An 18,592-nucleotide genomic window follows, 5' to 3' on the forward strand; every position below is an offset into this window, starting at 1 on the left:
CAAGAGCCCAGATGGAGGCTCCAAGGTTTCTCATGATCTGGCCTGAGAATTTTCAGAATGTCACTTCTACCATGTCCCAATGGACACACAAATCACTAAGGTCAGTTCAGATTCAAGGGAGGGGGAAGTGACTCCACCTCTCAATAGGAGGAAAGAATTTGCAGCCATCTTCAATGCGCTGCAACAAGATTGTGCCAGCAATTAGTCTTCCCCTTCTGCATGAGAATGACATGTCCCTAAATGGGCATGCTCCTTTGGCCCAGGACCCTGCACAAGAGAGATGTAGAGAGCAGAAAGCTCAAAGCAGAATCACAGCTGGAAACAGCAGCAGCGAACCTGCTGAGCATGAGTAACATACCCAAGAAACTAGGATTCACTGTTAGAAGCCACTGGGATTCTAAGCTTATCTGTTACTTCAGCAATCTGATTAACACAATGTGTAAAACTGCACTCCTGACAACAGCCTTCTAAGCCCTTCCTGCTACATTCCCCATCTGCACAAGTGACCCACCATCCACCCACAGGCCATCACCTCCTAACCAGTATGGACATGTCTCTATCTCAGCGTTCCTACTCCCAACACTCATCAAGCCCATTATCTTTTCCCACGTGGCCACAATCTGTTCCAGGTTTGCTCCCCTCCGATCCCTTCTGCAATCTGCCTGAATTGTGACCTTCCTAAAGTGCAAATCTGATCATTCTGCTTTAAAAAAAAAAAAAATAGTTTTAGCCTACTGTCCCTGGGATCAAGTCCAAATTCCTGGTTAACACATATAAGCCTTTTTTGATGTATATATTATGTCCATTTGCCATCCAATTTGAGTATATTCAATTCTGCCACATAGAAAACAAGAAAACCAATAGCATGGATGAAACTCATAGTGAGTCAAAAGCTTGTAAGACACGCTCAAGACAGACAAAATAAGTGGAACATATGTGCATTGAACATAGATAAAAAGGACAAAACCAGAGTGTTAGTCCTAGGCAGAAAGTCACGGGAGAACCAATCTTTTTTTTTTTTTTTAGAGAAAGACAGGGTCTCACAGCTTTGTCACCCAGCCTAGAGTTCAATAGCGCAATCAGGACTCATTGCAGCCTCGACCTCCTGGGCTCAAGCAATCCTCCCACCTCAGCCTCCCAAGTAGATGGGACCAAAGGCATACGCTACCATGCCTGGCTAAATTTTTTTTTTTAATTTCTTGTAGAGACAGCATCTTGCTGTGCTGCCCAGGCTGACCAGGGCCAATCTTATCAAATCTTAAATATTAGTAAGACACAAACTATGCCACTTGACAGTTATATCATCCTTAATTTGGCCACCCATTTTGACCCCATTTATATACTGTCTAGAAACACATGAAAAAACACACACAGCATCCCAGCAGGTCTCTGGTAAGCCACAGCTATTGCAGACATATATATCCAAATATCTCCAACAAAGCACCTTCCACCTTCTGGGCCCTTGTGTAACTTCAGCTCTAGTCCTTGTGCTGACACCATTGGCAGGGAAGGCTGATGCAGCAGAGAGACAGGACTCCATGTATGAACACTGCATGGCCCAGGATTCAGATTGTGCTGCTTCCATTCCATAGGCACCTGATCCTAAGTGTTAACCAATCCCAGAACTCTCCCCTTATTTCTTGCTGCATGTTTTGAATTGATGTGATAAACAATGTGATTCGAGCATCTTAACTCAGCCTATGAGCCTCTCTATTCTGTGACTGCTGGAATAGGCTGCTTGGCCATGTTCTTGGAAGCTACCACCATAACAAGGTAATTTCCAACACAACATTCCAGCCCCTGCTTTCCCCTCTGGCCTTATCTAGGGCCATTCCCCAACTCAGGTGAATGCAGACTCCAAATGTACTGAGCTGTGTGCAGGGGCCAGGTGCAAATGCTTTCTGTGCATCTGCACATGCTGTTCTACCTGGGAAGTCCTTTCCTCCTTTCACCTATTTTTACCTTAAACCTCAGACATCATCTACCCTGGAAAGTCCTTCCTGACCTCACGCATCTAAGTAGGTCCCCCCCATAATCCCTATCCATGCCTTCTATAGTACTTAACATGGTGACCTTTAATTGTTCATTTACTTAGCTCTCTGCTCTCCCACACTGTGAACTCCTTACAAACAGGGAATGTCATCTCTGAATGAATCTTTCATCTCCATGTAACACATGCCTCCAACCCTACCTAGCACACAATCTGGCATATAACAGGCACTCAATAAACCTTTAATGAATGCCTTGATCAAGTACAAGGAACATAAGCAAATTTCCTGTGAAAAAAAAGAATTGTATTAAGTTCTTTGGGTCAACAATTCTTACTAAATGCAATTGCTAATATAAGTATAGAAAATATTGAAAACTGAGCTGACTCTGCCATCACTTGTTGGTATTACTGCATCAAGCAAAATAAGTGAAACGTAGCTGTTCAATAAATGTTAATGAATGAATAAGCAAAAATATGAGTATGTGAATGCTACATTTTTTAAAACTGAATTTTAAGATCCATTTATCTGTTGTTGGTAATCTGTAGAATGACCACAGATCAAAGCCATTTGAAATATCCAAAATTCAAAAAGATATTTTAAATATCTTTAAGAGTTGTATAGTCTTAAAGATGTGAAAAAATATAAGATCCCATCAATTCAAATGTCCTTCTTACATAATATATTTTTCTATTTAATACCTTAGGACCCTGTTAAATTCAAATGGCTGTGAAGTCAGGTGGAACATACACACACAGATTCATAAGAACCCCCCAAAATGCAAAATCCTATCAAGCAGTCAACCCAAATGGGAACTGTCAACTTGGCTAGAAGACAGTGAGCTATGAGATCAATCCCTTTTTAAGCTTTGAATCCTAATTTATAAAATGGAGCTCGGGGTAACAGCCAGAGTGGTCAACATGAATGGCTCTGGACGTCTCTAGCTCCTGGTTGCAAGACCCACTGATGTCTCTGATCACAAGTGAAATTAGTTAACTGGACTGTGGCAATCCTCCTTGTTGGGAAGGCATTCTTCTACCCCAGAAAATTAAGAATTAGGTAACCACGGCCGAGCGCGGTGGCTCATGCCCGTAATCCCAGCACTTTGGGAGGCCACGGCGGGCAGATCATGAGGTCAGGAGATGGAGACCATCCTGGCCAACATGGTGAAACTCCGTCTCTACTAAAAATAAAAAATTAGCTGGTTGTGGTGGCGCGGGCCTGCAACTCCAACTACCCGGGAGGCTGAGGCAGGAGAATTGCTTGAACCAGGAAGTCGGAGGTTGCAGTGAGCCGAGATCGTGCCACTGCACTCCAGCCTGGTGACAGAGCGAGACTCCGTCTCAAAAAAAAAAAAAAAAAAAAGAATTAAGTAACCACCATTCAGCAAGAAGGTCTTAATTAAATATTCCTTGGAAAGTCAGTTAACTGAAATGATAGCTGTGGCAGAGATGCTAATTATCTCCCAAAATCTAGCCTTTCTTTCTCCCTTACAAGAACAGAACTCCCAGTTTCTGCTGAATCCATGACTGTCCAGCTAGGGAATGCATTTTGCAGACTACTCTGCACCTAAGTGACCAAGGGGGCTATGTGACTAAGTTCTGTACAATGAAATGGGGGCAGAAGTCGCCACGTGAAATTTCTGAATCACAACAGTATTTTTTTTAATTTACTAATTTTTTAGAGATGAGGTTTCACTCTAATACAATGGCAATCAAAGCTCACTGCAACCTCAGACTTCTGGCCTAAAGTGATCCTCCCACCCCAGCCTCTCAAGTAGCTGGGACCACAGGCGGGAGCCACCATGCCAAGATGGATCACAGTTTTAAAGAGGAAACTGGTTGTCTTCCAACCTTCTCTCTTCCCCCACTCTGAAGGCTAGATGAAGCTGACACTGGTGGAGTAGCAGGAGAGCCAGACTCTAGCAAGAGAGAACCACTACCTAGGATAGAGGAGGGAAGACGGGAGAAGGAACCAAGGAAGAAGATGAGGGAAAAAATGGGTCCCTGGATGGACTTCCAAAGCAAAACCACTGCCCAGAGAGAGAAATTTAACTTCTAGCTTGTTTGAGCCCCTGTAGCTCTGGGTCCCACTGTTATACAACTTAGCCTGTATCCTACATAATACAGTAACTATGTTCCTTAAGACGCTGTACATCTTTTAGCCCCATAAAGACATATAATTAACAACTTAGGAAATTAAAAGCACAGCAGTCATTATTTTATGTTAAAAAGGAACCTGAACATATTTGATATTTTATATAATTGCAATATTTTGGAAAGTCTGATCTTGGCTTTAAGTTGAAATCTTACTAAATTTATATATAATATTAGAATATATAAGAAAACTTCAAGCTTACCATATTTGTAAATTTAATACAGTCATGTACCACATAATGTCTCGCCCAACGATGGACCACATATATGATGGCTGTCCCTCATAAGATTACAAGGGAGGTAAAAAATTCCCACGGTCTAATGACATTGTAGTACAGCACAGTACTCACGTATTTCTGGTGATGCCGGTGTACACAAACCTACTGGGCTGTCAGTCATATAAAAGTATAGCACAGACAAGGCCAGACACAGTGGCTGATGCCTGTAATCCCAGCACTTTGGGAGGCCGAGGAGGGTGGATCACCTGAGGTCAAGAGATCGAGACCATCCTAGGCAACATGGTGAAACCCCGCCTCTACTAAAAATACAAAAATTAGCTGGGCATGGTGGCTCGCGCCTGTATTCCCAGCTACTAGGGAGGCTGAGGCAGGAGAATCACTTGAACCCGGGAGGCAGAGGTTGCAGTGAGCTATCACACCACTGCACTCCAGCCTGGCGACAGAGCAAGATTCCATCTCAAAAATAAAATAAAATAAAATAAAATAAAATAAAATAAAATAAAATAAAAAGTATAGGCCAGGTGCAGTGGCTCACACCCATAATCTCAGCACTTTGGGAGGCTGAGGCAGGCAGATCACGAGGTCAGGAGATCGAGACCATCCTGGCTAACATGGTGAAACCCTGTCTCTACTAAAAAAATACAAAAAATTAACCAGGCGTGGTGGCGGGCGCCTGTAGTCCCAGCTACTTGGGAGGCTGAGGCAGGAGAATGGCGTGAACCCAGGAGGTGGAGTTTGCAGTGAGCCGAGATGCGCCACTGCACTCCAGCCTGGGCAACAGAGCAAGACTCAGTCTCAAAAGAAAAAAAAAAAAAAGTATAGCACAGACAATTACACACAGTACACAGTACCTGATAATAAACAACTGTTACTGGTTTATGTGTTTTCTATTATTTTAGAGTGTACTCCTTCTACTTATTAAAAAACAAAACAAAACAAACAAATGGCTGGGTGTGGTGCCTCATGCCTGTAATCCCAGCACTTTGGGAGGCCGAGACGGGGGGATCACTTGAGGTCAAGGGTTCGAGACCAGTCTGGCCACCATGTGAAACCTCATCTCTGCTAAAAATACAAAAATTAGCCAGGTGTGGTAGCAGGCACCTGTAATCCCAGCTACTTGGGAGGCTGAGGCAGGAGAATTGCTGGAACCCGGGGCTGGAGGTTGCAATGAGCCAAGATCATGCCATTGAACTCTAGCCTGGGCAGCAGAGTGAGATTCTGTCTCAAAAAAAACCCAACAAAACAGTTAACTGTAACAGCCTGAGGCAGGTCCTTCAGGAGCTACTGTGGGGGAAGGCACTGTTATCACAGGAGTTCACTGCTCCATGCATGTTACTGCCCATGAAGACCTTCCAGAAGGACACATGTGCAGTGAAAGTCAGTGATACTGATGATCCTGACCCTGGGCAGCCTAGAATAATGTGTGTGTTTCTACGTTAGTTTTTAGCAAAAAAAGTTTAAAAAGTAAGAAACAGGCTGGATGTGGTGGCTCACAACTATAATTCCAGTGCTTGGTGAGGGCTGAGGTGAGAGGACTGCTTGAAGCCAGGAGTTGGAGATCAGTCTAGGAAACATAGCAATTTGTATGTTCACAAATTTGTAGAGATAAATAAATGAAAATAAGAATAAAAATTTAAAAACAAAAATTTTTAAAAAATATATAAAATCTTAGAAAAAAGCTTTTAGAATAAGGATAGAAAGAAAATATTTTTTACAGCTGTACAATGTGTTTGTTTTAAGCTGTTATTACGAAAGAATCAAAAATTTTTAAAAATCAAGTTTATAAAGTAAAAATATGATAGTAAGCTAAGATTAATTTAATATCGAAGAAGAAGGCTGTTATAAATTCAGTGTAGCCTAAGTGTACAGTGTTTATAAAGTCTAAAGTAGTGACTGTTGTGTCCTAGGCTTTCACATTCACACGCCACTCACTCACTGACTCGCCCTGAGCCACTTTCAGTCCTGTAAGCTCCATTCATAGCAAGTGCCCTAGGCAGGTGTACTGTTTTTTATCTTTTATACTGTATCTTTACTGTGCCTTTTCTATGTTTAGATACACAAATACTTACCACAGTGTTACAGCTGCCTACAGTATCCAATGCAGTAACATGCTGTACAGGTTTATAGCCTAGGAGCAATAGGCTACCCCATAAATCCCAGGTGTAAAGTAGGCTACAGCATCTAGATTTGTGTAAGTACACTCTATGATGTTTGCATGATGAAATCACCTAAGGACGCATTTCTCACAATGTGTATCTGTCGTGAAGCAACACATTAACTATAATGTATACGAATTATGTAAGTGTTCAAAAACGTGGTGTCTGTTAATCCAGACAACTTAAAAATCTAAAAAGAAACTGGGAGGAGGGGTGGGGGGAGTCATGAGGAAGGAGCAGGAGCAAGTAGATGGACTCAGGGGGTGGGGAGGCACGTGTAGTTCTAGCGGCGAGTTCATGGGTATTTATCGTATTATTTGAAATCCACAGGTGAATGAGATCCATGCATAAACCAACGATGAGAGTACATTTGGAATAAGGAGTATGGTTAACCCAATTCTGTGTACCTAGAGTCCTAAAATGAAATGAAATATTTTAAGATATTTGAGTTTGTAGGCCAGGTGCGGTGGCTCACACTTGTAATCCCAGCACTTTGGGAGGCCGAGGTGGGCAAATCACAAGGTCAGGAGATCAAGAACATTCTGGCTAACACGGTGAAACCCCATCTCTACTAAACATACAAAAAAAATTAGCCGGGTGTGGTGGTGGGCGCCTGTAGTCCCAGCTACTCGGGAGGCTGAGGCAGGAGAATGGCATGAACCTGGGAGGCAGGGTTGGCAGTGAGCCGAGATCGCGCCACTGCACTCTAGCCTAGGCAACAGAGGAAGACTCTGTCTCAAAAATAAATAAATAAATAAAAAATAAATAAAAGTCCAAGGAGCCAGAATGGTGGCTCATGGCTGTATCCCAGCACTTCGGGAGGCTGAGGCGGGCAGATCACCTGAGGTCAGGAGTTCAAGACCCACCCTGGCCAACATGGTAAAACCCCGTCTCTACTAAAAACACAAAAAATTAGCCGGGTATGGTGGTAGGTGCCTGTAATTCCAGCTACTTGGGAGGCTGAGGCAGAAGAATCGCTTGAACCCAGGAGGTAGAGGTTGCAGTGAGCCAAGATTGCACCACTGCAGTCCAGCCTGGACAACAGAGCCAGACTCCGTCTCAAAAAAAAAAAAAAAAAAGCCCAAGGAATTGGTTACTGATAGAATCTGGAAGTTTGTCCCCTCCAAATCTCACGTTGAAATGTAATCCCCAGTGGCCTGTGGGGGAGGTGTTTGGGTCATGGGAACAGATCCCTCATGAATAGTGTGGTGCTGTCCTCCCTATAGTGAGTGAGTTCTCACAAGACCTGGTTGTTTAAAAGTGTGTGGCACCTCCCCCAGTTCAGTCTCACTCTCATTCCCATTCTTGCCATCTGACACACCTGCACCTCTGTCACTTTCTGCCGTGACTGTTCCTCAAGGCCCTCACCAGAAGCACATGCTGGCACCACTCTTCCTGTATGGCTCGCAGAACCTCTTCTTTATAAATTATCCAGCTCCAGGTATTTCTTTATAGCAATGCAAGAACTGCCTAATACAGTTACCATATGACAAGGCCTCTTTGTAGTTCAAAAAGAAAAGCCAGATATTAGCAATTTCATGTGATTTGACCTACTTGATTATTTGATTTATATTTTCAATAAATTGAAAATCATTTTTAAAATAAAAATGAAGTTTATGAATTGTCTTTTCTGCATATGAAAATTAGCCCTGAATTGGCTGGGCACAGTGGCTCATGCCTGTAATCCCAGCATTTTGGGAAGCAGAGGCGGGTGGATCACGAGGTCAGGAAATCATCCTGACTAACATGGTGAAACCCCGTCTCCACTAAAAATACAAAAAATTACCTGGGCGTTGTGGCGGGCGCCTGTAGTCCCAGCTACTCGGGAGGCTGAGGAAGGAGAATGGCATGAACCCAGGAGGCGAGCTTGCAGTGAGCCGAGATCATGCCACTGCACTTCGGCCTGGGCAACTGAGCAAGATTGCGTCTCAAAAAAAAAAAAAAAAGAGGCCAGGCACGGTGGCTCACGCCTGTAATCCCAGCACTTTGGGAGGCCGAGGCAGGTGGATCCCAAGGTCAGGAGATCGAAACCATCCTGGCTAACATGGTGAAACACCGTCTCTACTAAAAATACAAAAAAAAAAAAAAAAATTAGCCGGACGTGGCAGCATGTGCCTGTAGTCCCAGCTACTCGGGTGGCTGAGGCAGGAGGATGGCGTGAACCTGGGAGGCGGAGCTTGCAGTGAGCCGAGATCACGCCACTGCACGCCAGCCTGGGCGACAGAGTGAGACTGTCTCAAAAAAAAAAAGAAAGAAAGAAAGAAAGAAAATTAGCCCTGAGTTCACCAAAACCATCATATCAACAGCTGATCTTCTTCTACCAAACATAAGAGACACAAGTACTGTTTGATTGGACCTAGGTTAATAAAAGCTTTATTTATTTTGGAATCTCAATGATCTAGATCTCTTTAAAACCATTAATTCGTTCCTCTAGTTACTAGAAAGGATAGAAGCATTGGTTAAAATCTTATCTCTCACTTAGCAGCTGGTTAAAACCTTGTCTAGGCCAGGAACAGTGGCTCACACCTGTAATCCTAGCACTTTGGGAGGCTGAGGCAGGCAGATTGCCTGAGCTCAGGAGTTCGAGACCAGCCTGGGCAACACGGTGGCTGAGGCAGGCAGATTGCCTGAGCTCAGGAGTTCGAGACCAGCCTGGGCAACACGGTGAAACCTGGTCTCTGCTAAAATACAAACAATTAGCTGGGCGTGGCAGCGTGTGCCTGTAGTCCCAGCTACTTGGGAGGGTGAGGCAGGAGAATTGCTTGAACCCGGGAGGTGGAGGTTGCAGTGAGCTGAGATTGCACCACTGCACTCCAGCCTGGGCGACACAGCAAGACTCCATCTCCAAAAAAAAAAAAAGAAAGAAAGAAAACCTTGTCTATCACTTAGCAATGATATTCCTATCACTTTAGGAATGTCATTTAATCTTATAACCTAAGTTTTCTTATCTTCAAAATGGCAATAATAATAATGATAATACTTTGTAGAGCCGTTAAGTATTAGTGATGACAGCTGCAGCCAGTCTGGAGCAGGGTAGGCGCGGCCAGGGATATGCGCTCTGTGGAACCAGGGGGAGCTGGGAGCAGGCAGGAGCCCTTCCCGCTTCTGAGTTGGCGGGGCAGGAGCCCAGTGCTCCCAGGCATAACTGCAGCCTCCCAGCCACAGCTGCGGACCTGGGCATCCCTGCACTCTCAGGGGTCCCAGAGGCCCCCGCTTCCCCACAGGCTTGGAAGTGCCTGATCCCGCTGCCTGGCCTCTTCCTGCTCCCTGTGCCCGCTCTGATTCTGGAGCAAAATTGAAGCTGAGCCTGGGCGGTGTCGCAAGCCGGCCAGGTGAGTGCTGCTCAGGATGGCGCTGACACACCAGCCCCCTGCCACCTCAGCCCCCCTCTAGACTTTAGGAGCCACTCTGGACCACGAGGATGGGAGGGAGGCCGAGGAGGGGCTGAGGACGGCTGGTTGCAGGCCTGTAGGCACCCCTCAGCACAAACAGCCTGGGCACCTTGGACAACATGACTGACAGCAGAAGGCAGACAGGCTCATAGGTAGAAAGGGGCGGGTCCCTGGTAACGCCCTGCCTTCAAGCCAAGACCAGCCCAAAACCTGGGGACCTGGCTGTCAGTTCCAGGTGAAGCCTGTGGCCCAGAGTGAGAACTTAGAGTGCTTTTTCTAGCCCGCCCATGGCTGCCCATGGACCAATCAGCACGCGCTTCCTCCCTTCTGAGCCCATGAAAACCTCAGACCCAGCCAGACTCACACAGAGGCTGGGACTACCAGCTGCAGAAAGGAGCTACCCGCTTCAGGTCTCCTGAGAGCTGTTCTGCCACTCAGTGAAGCTCCTCTCTGCCTTGCTCACCTTCCAGTTGCTCACCCTCCACATACCTCATTCTTCCTGGATGCAGGACAATAACTCAGGACCCACCGAATGGCGGTACTAAAAGAGCTGTAAGACAAACCAGGGCTGAAACATGTCCCTGTGCTCACTACATTGCAGGCAACAAGAAGCAGAGAAGAACTGTGGCCCTTTAAGAAGCCAAGATCTAGGGGCTCCCCAAGCCAAGGCTGTAAACACCCTCTTTGGGGCTCTGCGGTTCCCAGTGTCTCCATGCTTCCAGGTGCCACCATGTTCCCCTTGTCCAGACATGGGTGCCCACAGCAAAAGCCTCATTCAGTACACCTGGTCCAGCCACACCTTGCCGCTCTGCACCCAGCTTGCCCCTGGTAGGTGTGCAATCTGAGCTGGTAGAATGAGCTGAGTGCAGCCTGCCAGGCCAAGTGGGTGGAATAAGACCAGTGGGCACAAGCAATACTTAGGCAGAAGGCACCGCTAGCCACAGAGGTTTCTGTCTGGTGAAACGACACCCCAAGGATCCTGTGACATTAGGGGTAACGTTTATAAAATACCTAGCAAGGGCTCAATAAATGGCTTATTATTATCATAAGTGTCTACAGGGCTAAACGAAACATTACAAACCTTCAGGAGAGAATGTACTGTCTTAACACACTGCACTGCTCCAGGCCCATCTGCCTGATGCTCTGCCCGCTCCAGGGCCCCCATCAGAAAGTCTCTCGCTATCCTATACTATCTGCACCTGCCTCCCCTTATTTTGGTTCACCCTGAATTCCAGTCAATTACTTCTTGTTTACTTCCCCGTTTTTCTTCTTCTCTCAATACAGCATCTCACAGATAATCTTCATGAAATGGGAATCCAGTAAACATGGCTAGCATCAGCAAAATCCCCACTGGATGATCTACATAGCAGGGAACAATGGCGGGTGAGGACCCACAAGTGAGGGGAAGGAAGCTGCAAGGGTACACTGGGGTCAGACCTCCAGGAGCCTCAGGGCATGGACTGCACCTGGAGGGATGACATCCACCAAAAGCTTATGCAACACTGTCCCAACTGGATGTGGGTCCAGAATGACTAACTCTGGCCATCAAGAGGAATGCCCAAGGAAGGGACATGAGACAGGGTATTTTCACAGCTCAGACAAAAGATAATGAACATGAGGATGGAATGAGGAGCAGTGGAGATGAAGGAGAGGAGCTGACAATTTAGGGAGTGCTGTTAGAACTCATAACTTCACGGAAGCGAGGAGGAGGTGCGAGGAAAAGCCGGCTGGCGTGTTAATTTGGGATTTTCTCTCTTTGAAGCAGAAGAATACAAACACAACTCATTTTGGACATGTGGCTGAGGTTGAAGTATTTTCAGAATACTCAGGGAAAGACGTTTAGGACGTAGGTGGTGATATACCCCAGCCACTCAGGTTGATTTAGGAAGCAAGAAATTGTAGGAATGGATGAGATGACCTGAGAGAGAGTGCTGCTCAATAAAAATATAACGTGAGCCACAAATACAAGCCACACACGTGGTTTTAACTTTCCTAGCAGTGACCAGGCGTGGTGGCTAACATCTCTAATCCAAGTATTTTGGGAGGCTGAGGAGGTAGGATCCCTTGAGCCCTGAGTTTGAGGCTGCAGTGAGCTATAATGACCACTGTACTCCAGCCTAGGTGACACAATAAGACCCTGTCTGAAAAATAATAACAATAAATTTTTCTAGCAGCCACATTAAACACATAAAAAGAAACAGGTGAAAATAATTTTACTAATATATTTAACCCAAAATATCCAAAGAGAAAGGGAGCCGCAAAGGCTAGGAAAGAGCACTCATAGAAAGACAAATTTGAGGCCGGGCGTGGTGGCTCACACCTGTAATCCCAGCACTTTGGGAGGCCGAGGCAGGTGGATCACTTGAGGTCAGGAGTTCAAGACCAGCCTAGCCAACATGGCAAAACCCCGACTCTACTAAAAATACAAAAATTAGCCTGGTGTGGTGGCACACGCCTGTAGTCCTAGCTACTCTGGAGGCTGAGGCATGAGAATCACTTGAACCCAGGAGGCGGAGGTCCCAGTGAGCCGAGATCACACCACTGCACTCCAGCCTGGGTGACAGAGCAAGACTCTGTCTCAGGAAAAAAAAAAAAAAAAAAGCAAATTTGGTTTTGACTAAGACACATCAGTTCCTCATGGGACACAAGTAAACATGGTACTCACTGTTTCTGAAGAGGATGATCTCTGTAAATTCTCACTTTGTACCCAAATGCTCTCCGTCACAAATGCTATGTGTTCTGCTTCAAGTATAAAAGGAGACACAAGAAATAGGGCCCACTTGTTCAAGTCTTCAATGGACTGTATAGAGGGAAAGAAACATAATGAGATTGTCACTTCATACCACAACTGCCATAAATTTCAACCCCCTCTGAAACATACCCTCCCCTATAATTCCAAGTGACATGGAAATAAGCTTATCTGATGCTCCTCTGCAGGCCGCAGGAACCGTGTGTTTCTTGTTTAGCTGTGACTGTTTAAGCACCTGCAAAAGCCCATCGATGACTCAGGACAGCTTTAATATCTCTAGACAACTGTTTTCAAGCCATGAATTCTGAAACGGGGCCTATCCCCGCCATTCCTCACTGCTTAGCACACAGTAGCTAACCGGGAAGTACATTTAAAGATGAGGAGGCTGGCCAGCACAGTGGCTCACGCCTGTAATCCTAGCACTTTGGGAGGCCAAGGTGGGCGGATCGCTTGAGCCCAGGAGTTCAAGACGACCACCCTGGCCAACATGGTGAAACCTTATCTCTACAAAAAACATACCAAAAAAATGAGTTGGGCATGGGGGTGGGCGCCTGTAGTCCCAGTTACTCAGGAGGCTGAGGTGGGAGGATCACTCGAGCCTGGGAGCCCGAGGTTGCAGTGAGATGAGATCATGCCACTGCACTCCAGCCTTGGGTGACAGAGTGAGACCCTATCTCAAAAAAAAAAAAAAAAAGATGAGGAGGCCTAGAAGTACGTACCCACCAACAGAAGCTCCTTACTCACAGAAGCCTGAAGGGCTGTTCCTTCATTCCCTACAGCCATCACAGCACAGGGCACAAGGCAGTTTTTCTTTACGCCTTCCTTATAGTGAAATCAACCCTGCTCCTCTCCCTGAGATCTGGGAAGTGTGCAAGTCTCTGGATGCTCACACAGCAGTTAAATCCAGAGAGAAAAGCTATTTCAGGGAAAGGCATTTACCATATGCAGACGCAATCAGACATACTTTAATGGAATGTAAACTCCAGTCAGGAGTGATTGTAGTTTTTCAAAAAGAAGATTAGAATCAAGATTGGTTAGCAAATCAGAAATACCCAGTTATCTCTCGTTTTCTTTCCTGAAATCTCTCTAAGAAAAACAGCAAATTGATTTGAAAAGGCTTTCACATACAGGATATAGCCAGAGGAGAAAAAGATGAAATCTGAGCGGGGTATGCAGGAGGCTTTCACCATCACCCAGAACGAAGGTAACTAGGCAGGCTCCACTGTGCTGCATATCAGTTCAAATCTGCTTGATAAAAACCTATTGAACTAAATAATGAATGAAAATTTAGGGGAGAATTTGCCCCTCCCTCAGTAAACATAATTATCAATATAGTGGTTAAAAAGTATGTCCACTTAGGCCAGGCGCGGTGGCTCACACCTGTAATCCCAGCACTTTGGGAGGCTGAGGCACCTAAGGTTGGGAATTGGAGACCAGCCTGACCAACATGAAGAAACCCTGTCTCTACTGAAAATACAAAATTAGCCGGGCGTGGTGGTGCATGTCTGTAATCCCAGCTACTCGGGAGGCTGAGGCAGGAGAATCATTTGAACCCGGGAGGCAGAAGTTGTGGGGAGCCGAGATCGTGCCATTGCACTCTAGCCTGGGCAACAAGAGCAAAACTCCATCTCAAAAAAAAAAAGTATGTCCACTTTATCCAAGCATAGAATGTGTACATTAAACAGACAAAAAGCTTGATATTGCCAATTTGTATAAACTGTCTTTGGTTAAACTTATCAATTGATTGTAGGGCATTCAATTATAAACACACACATTCAGTATTTATGCATTTGATTTTAAGTGTATAACATATGAGAACACGCCAGGCTTGGTGGCTCACACCTGTAATCCCAGCACTTTGGGAGGCCAAGGTGGGCGGATCACCTGAGGTCAGGAGTTTGAGACCAGCCTGGCCAACACTTTGGTGAAACCCTGTCTCTACTAAAAATACAAAAATTAGCCAGGCGTGGTAGCTCATGCCTGTAATCCCAGCTACTCAGGACGCCAAAGGAGGAGAATCACTTGAACCTGGGAGGTGGAGATTGCAGTGAGCGGAGATCGCGCCACTGCACTCCAGCCTGGGTGACAGAATGAGATCCATCTCAACATATGGGCATGAGATTCAGGTGTGTCCTTATTTCAGCCCAAGTAGACTGAGGTATCCCTCAAAAGTAGACCCAAGCAGACTGAGATATCCACCAACTCATCAACCTGATCATATTTTAAATCTCAAAATAACAGTAGCCAACCACAAATAAATGGTCAAGCTTTCCACCTGTAGACCTTAAACATCACAGCTTAAACCCAACAACTATTAAATTTACTATTTCAGGTCAAGCTGCTATGCTAAACAGTCTCATTTCCTAATAAGAAAAAGAAACGAACTAGAATAGGAACTGTGATTTAAAGGCTAGGGGGATGCAGAGCATGGCCATCCCATCTAGTCTGGAAAACTAGGAAATGACGCAGCAATATCTAACCAAATCTGTAGGCAAAGCTTCCTGTGCAGAGTGAGAGAGCAGAGTTACAGAATCCCTGAAAGCACCAGGCCTCTCCTACTCTGGCCTGCACAGGTAGGCAAGGGCTGAAAAGCACTAGTTATGGTTAGTGTAGTTAACAGAAGGCTAGTGGAGTCATGAAAATGTTCAAAAGTAAAACTGTCCAAGAAAATCAGACATTCCCATCTCCATGTTTTTATATGTCCAAAATTTCTATTCTGACTTAAATCCTAAATGTAATTGATCCAATTTGGAAACTACTACAAAAAGCTCACCCCTCAATTTGTTGCCATTTTATTGAGTTATCTTTCTCAATCAGGTTAATTCCCAACGCTCTAAGCCATACATTGTACGTAATGCATGAACTTCTTCCCCTTTTGTCTGGGTAGAGTCAGTTATGTGGAGGTGGTACTAGTTATTTGCATAACTAGTACCTTGGGGGGCCTGAGAAAACAGTCATTCATATTCAGTGTGACATAATACATACACGGTACTAACAAGAAAGAGTATTTTTTTATTTGCTAGTGGCACAATTTCATCCCACATCTAAGCACAGCCTCCAGGCAATGTTCAAACCTGAGATAAGATTCAATTCCCCACAGGGGCTTTACGGTGTGACATATGCAGAAAACGTCATTTTAGTGCTAAAAGTGAGGCAATATTCCAGAAAACAGAGGAAAGGGACAAGAAACAGATTAAAAGCAAAACACGTTTAAATATTCATGAGAACAATGCTACCGATGTCCATGAAATTTTGTGCAGTACTGCACTGTGAAGCTAAGCCCATTTCCAAAAACAGCTGAATGGAAAGATCTATTGTTCCCTTTACAGCAAGGCAGCAGACTTTTTACAGAGATTAATTGACTGGCCCAAGTCACAAGGTAGGTGACAGAGTGGGCTGAACACGTAACCACCATCCTAAGCACTGGGTCAAAAAAAACAAAGGCTGACTGTCAACTGAAATTTAAAAGACGCAAAGACCATCAGTCGGGTGCCCAAGCTGGTGAATGATGCAACCAACTGACAGAAGATGGAGAGGGAAAAGGGCAGCTTTTGTAAATTTGGGGACATCTGACAAAAAGCTGATAACACAGGTGGGAGTTTTTTGTTTGGGATGTTTTTTTTTTTCTTAAGACAGGGTCTTGCTTTGTCACCCAGACTGGAGTGCAATGGCTCAATCATAGCTCACTGTAGCTTCAAACTCCGGGGCTCAAGTGAACCTCCCGGGATCAAGTGACCCTCCCGCCTCACCCTCCGGAGTAGCTGGGACTACAGGCGCGTGCCACCACGCCGACCTAAGTTTTTTTTTTTTTTTTTTTTGTAGAGAGGGGTCTAGCTATGTTGCCCAGGCTGGTCTCCATCTCCTGGGCTCAAAGCTATCCTCCCTCCTAGGCCTCCCAGAGTGCAGGGATTACAGGCATAAGCCACCGCTCCCGGCCGGCCACAGCTGTCTTTCCTGGTTCACGGTCACCCAAACGCCGGCTCGAAATGTGGGAGAGGAGGTTGGGGGCGACCCCAGGTGGGCATTGCTGGCGTCCGGCTGTCAATCCACAGCTCACGTCCTCACAGGTGCGCGCCTAGAGTCACGCGTCCAGCACCGCCCGGCTGGCCGGGAAGAGGCGACCGGGTCCGTGGTCCGAGTCCCGCACCTCCGGCCTCTCTCTGGGCCCCGGGGCAACCGCCCCTCCCGGGCCGCACAGGCCGCACTGAGGGCGCCACTCCGGGGCTCCTGAACTCCCGGGCTCCCGGCGGGGACGAGGCGCAGGGACGGGGGCACTTCCGGCTCGCGGGGCCCGGGTCGCCCGCCCGCCCGAGCCGCCCACCTGGCTGTCGCTGACGCAGAAGACGCGGCCGCCACGGCTCAGGCACACGCGGGCGCCGGGGGGCTGCGCGGCCGCGCCGCAGAAGGTGAAGGAACAGCGCGAGGCACGCAGCCGCCGCACCGTGGCGCGCACGAGCTCAGCCGGCCGGCGACCCCAGCGCGCCCACAGGTACAGGTAGCACAGCGTGATGAGCATGGCCGCGCCGCCGGCAGGGCGAGCCCGCCTTGCCCGCCGGCCCCAGCGCCCCAGGCCCGGCCCCGCCCCGGCCGGAAGGGCCGCGCCGCCCTCCCGGGCCAGGCGGCGCGGTGGTGGGGACGGCGGGGGAGGCAGGGACCCGGAAGGTGACGCAGGCAACTGGAGGCTGCGGCGGGGGGGCGGGGAGGCCGGGAGGCCGCGTCCGGCTGTGTGATGGGGAGCTCCGGAGGCCGCGCCCAGGGCTGGTGGCGGCGGCGAGGGGCAGCGCTGGGGCGGGGGGTGTGCACCGGGGTCAGGGGATGCCGGGGCTGCACCCGGAGAGGGGGCTCGAGGGAGTGGAGGCCGGGGTGCAGGGCCGCGCCAGGGCTGAGGAGTGGGATGGGTATGTTGTGGATGCGGGGGAGGGGAGGCTCCAGTGGCTGCCTGACCTGTTTAAGCCAAGTCCGGCCTCCCTTCCTTGGAGGGGTGGGAGGCGGATTGAGGAGGGGGCTCTGCCTATGTTCATAGCTGCCAAGGCCAACCTTTACTAACCAGCAGCACACTGGGAGTCCCAGAGCGCGCCACAGCCGCTACCCAGTCCACTTGGGAAAATAAGATAAGGCCGTTTTTAGTAAATTACACTAAGCCTTCATGCAAAAGATTTTAAGGTCAATCACATACATCCACGGGATGCAATAATGTTTTTTTAAATAAGGACAGGAAACAGAAATTGAAGACAAATAAGCACCAAGACGGCTGCCTCTAAAAAGGCTGTGCCAGGAAGGCTCCCTATGGTGTTCTTGCTACATGTGGGTCAACAGTTTGACTGTAAGCATCCTAACACCAGTGGGAAAAGGAAAACATCACCATGATTTGGTGTTCTTGTCTCCAAGGGAAGCATAATTAGTCCTGACACAGAGGCTTCTCCCATAGAACCTCATTTCTTTAAAAGGCATTATGTAAAGAACGTGTTCTGAACAGCTGCGAAGCACAGCAAAGAATTCCATCCAGTGGCTTCCTATTCTGGCCCTCGCTGAAAATAGGTGGCAAGATGCAGCAAAAGCAATCATGTACACCACGTGCATGTCTTAATCTAAGGATAGTTTTTGTTTGTTTTTGAGACAGAGTCTCTCTCTGTCGCCCAGGCTGGAGTGCAGTGGTGCAATCTCGGCTCACTGCAAGCTCTGCCTCCTGGGTTCAAGCGATTCTCCTGCCTCAGCCTCCCGAGTAGCTGGGATTACAGGTGCCCGTCACCATGCCTGGCTAACTTTTGTATTTTTAGTAGAGACAGGGTTTCACCACGTTGGCCAGGGTGGTCTCGAACTCCCGACCTCAGGTGATCCACCCGCCTCTGCCTCCCAAAGTGCTGGGATTACAGGCGTGAGCCACCGCGCCCAGCTAGGATAGATTTTTTTTT

The 18,592-nt window shown here is 47.2% G+C and overlaps 1 protein-coding gene across 4 annotated transcripts in view; it reads right to left on the reverse strand.

The window, feature by feature from the left end:
• The window catches only part of HLCS (holocarboxylase synthetase), a 237,071-nt gene that overhangs the window by 196,041 nt on the left and 22,438 nt on the right, over positions 1-18,592 (reverse strand). For 2 of the 4 annotated variants that reach the window (XM_008977660.5, XM_008977663.6), the window contains exon 2: positions 12,597-12,731. Coding sequence is in view for 2 of the 4 variants with exons in the window: in XM_034947982.3 (XP_034803873.3) it covers positions 12,597-12,731; positions 17,002-17,196 (330 nt within the window). In the remaining 2 variants the exon portion in view is untranslated. Of the gene's footprint in view, positions 1-12,596; positions 12,732-17,001; positions 17,268-18,592 lie in introns of those variants that run through there. The other 2 variants (XM_034947982.3, XM_063601372.1) reach the window with 2 other exon arrangements.

The sequence above is a fragment of the Pan paniscus genome, chromosome 22 (genome assembly GCF_029289425.2).
Source record: "Pan paniscus chromosome 22, NHGRI_mPanPan1-v2.0_pri, whole genome shotgun sequence".
Classification (NCBI taxonomy): domain Eukaryota; kingdom Metazoa; phylum Chordata; class Mammalia; order Primates; family Hominidae; genus Pan; species Pan paniscus.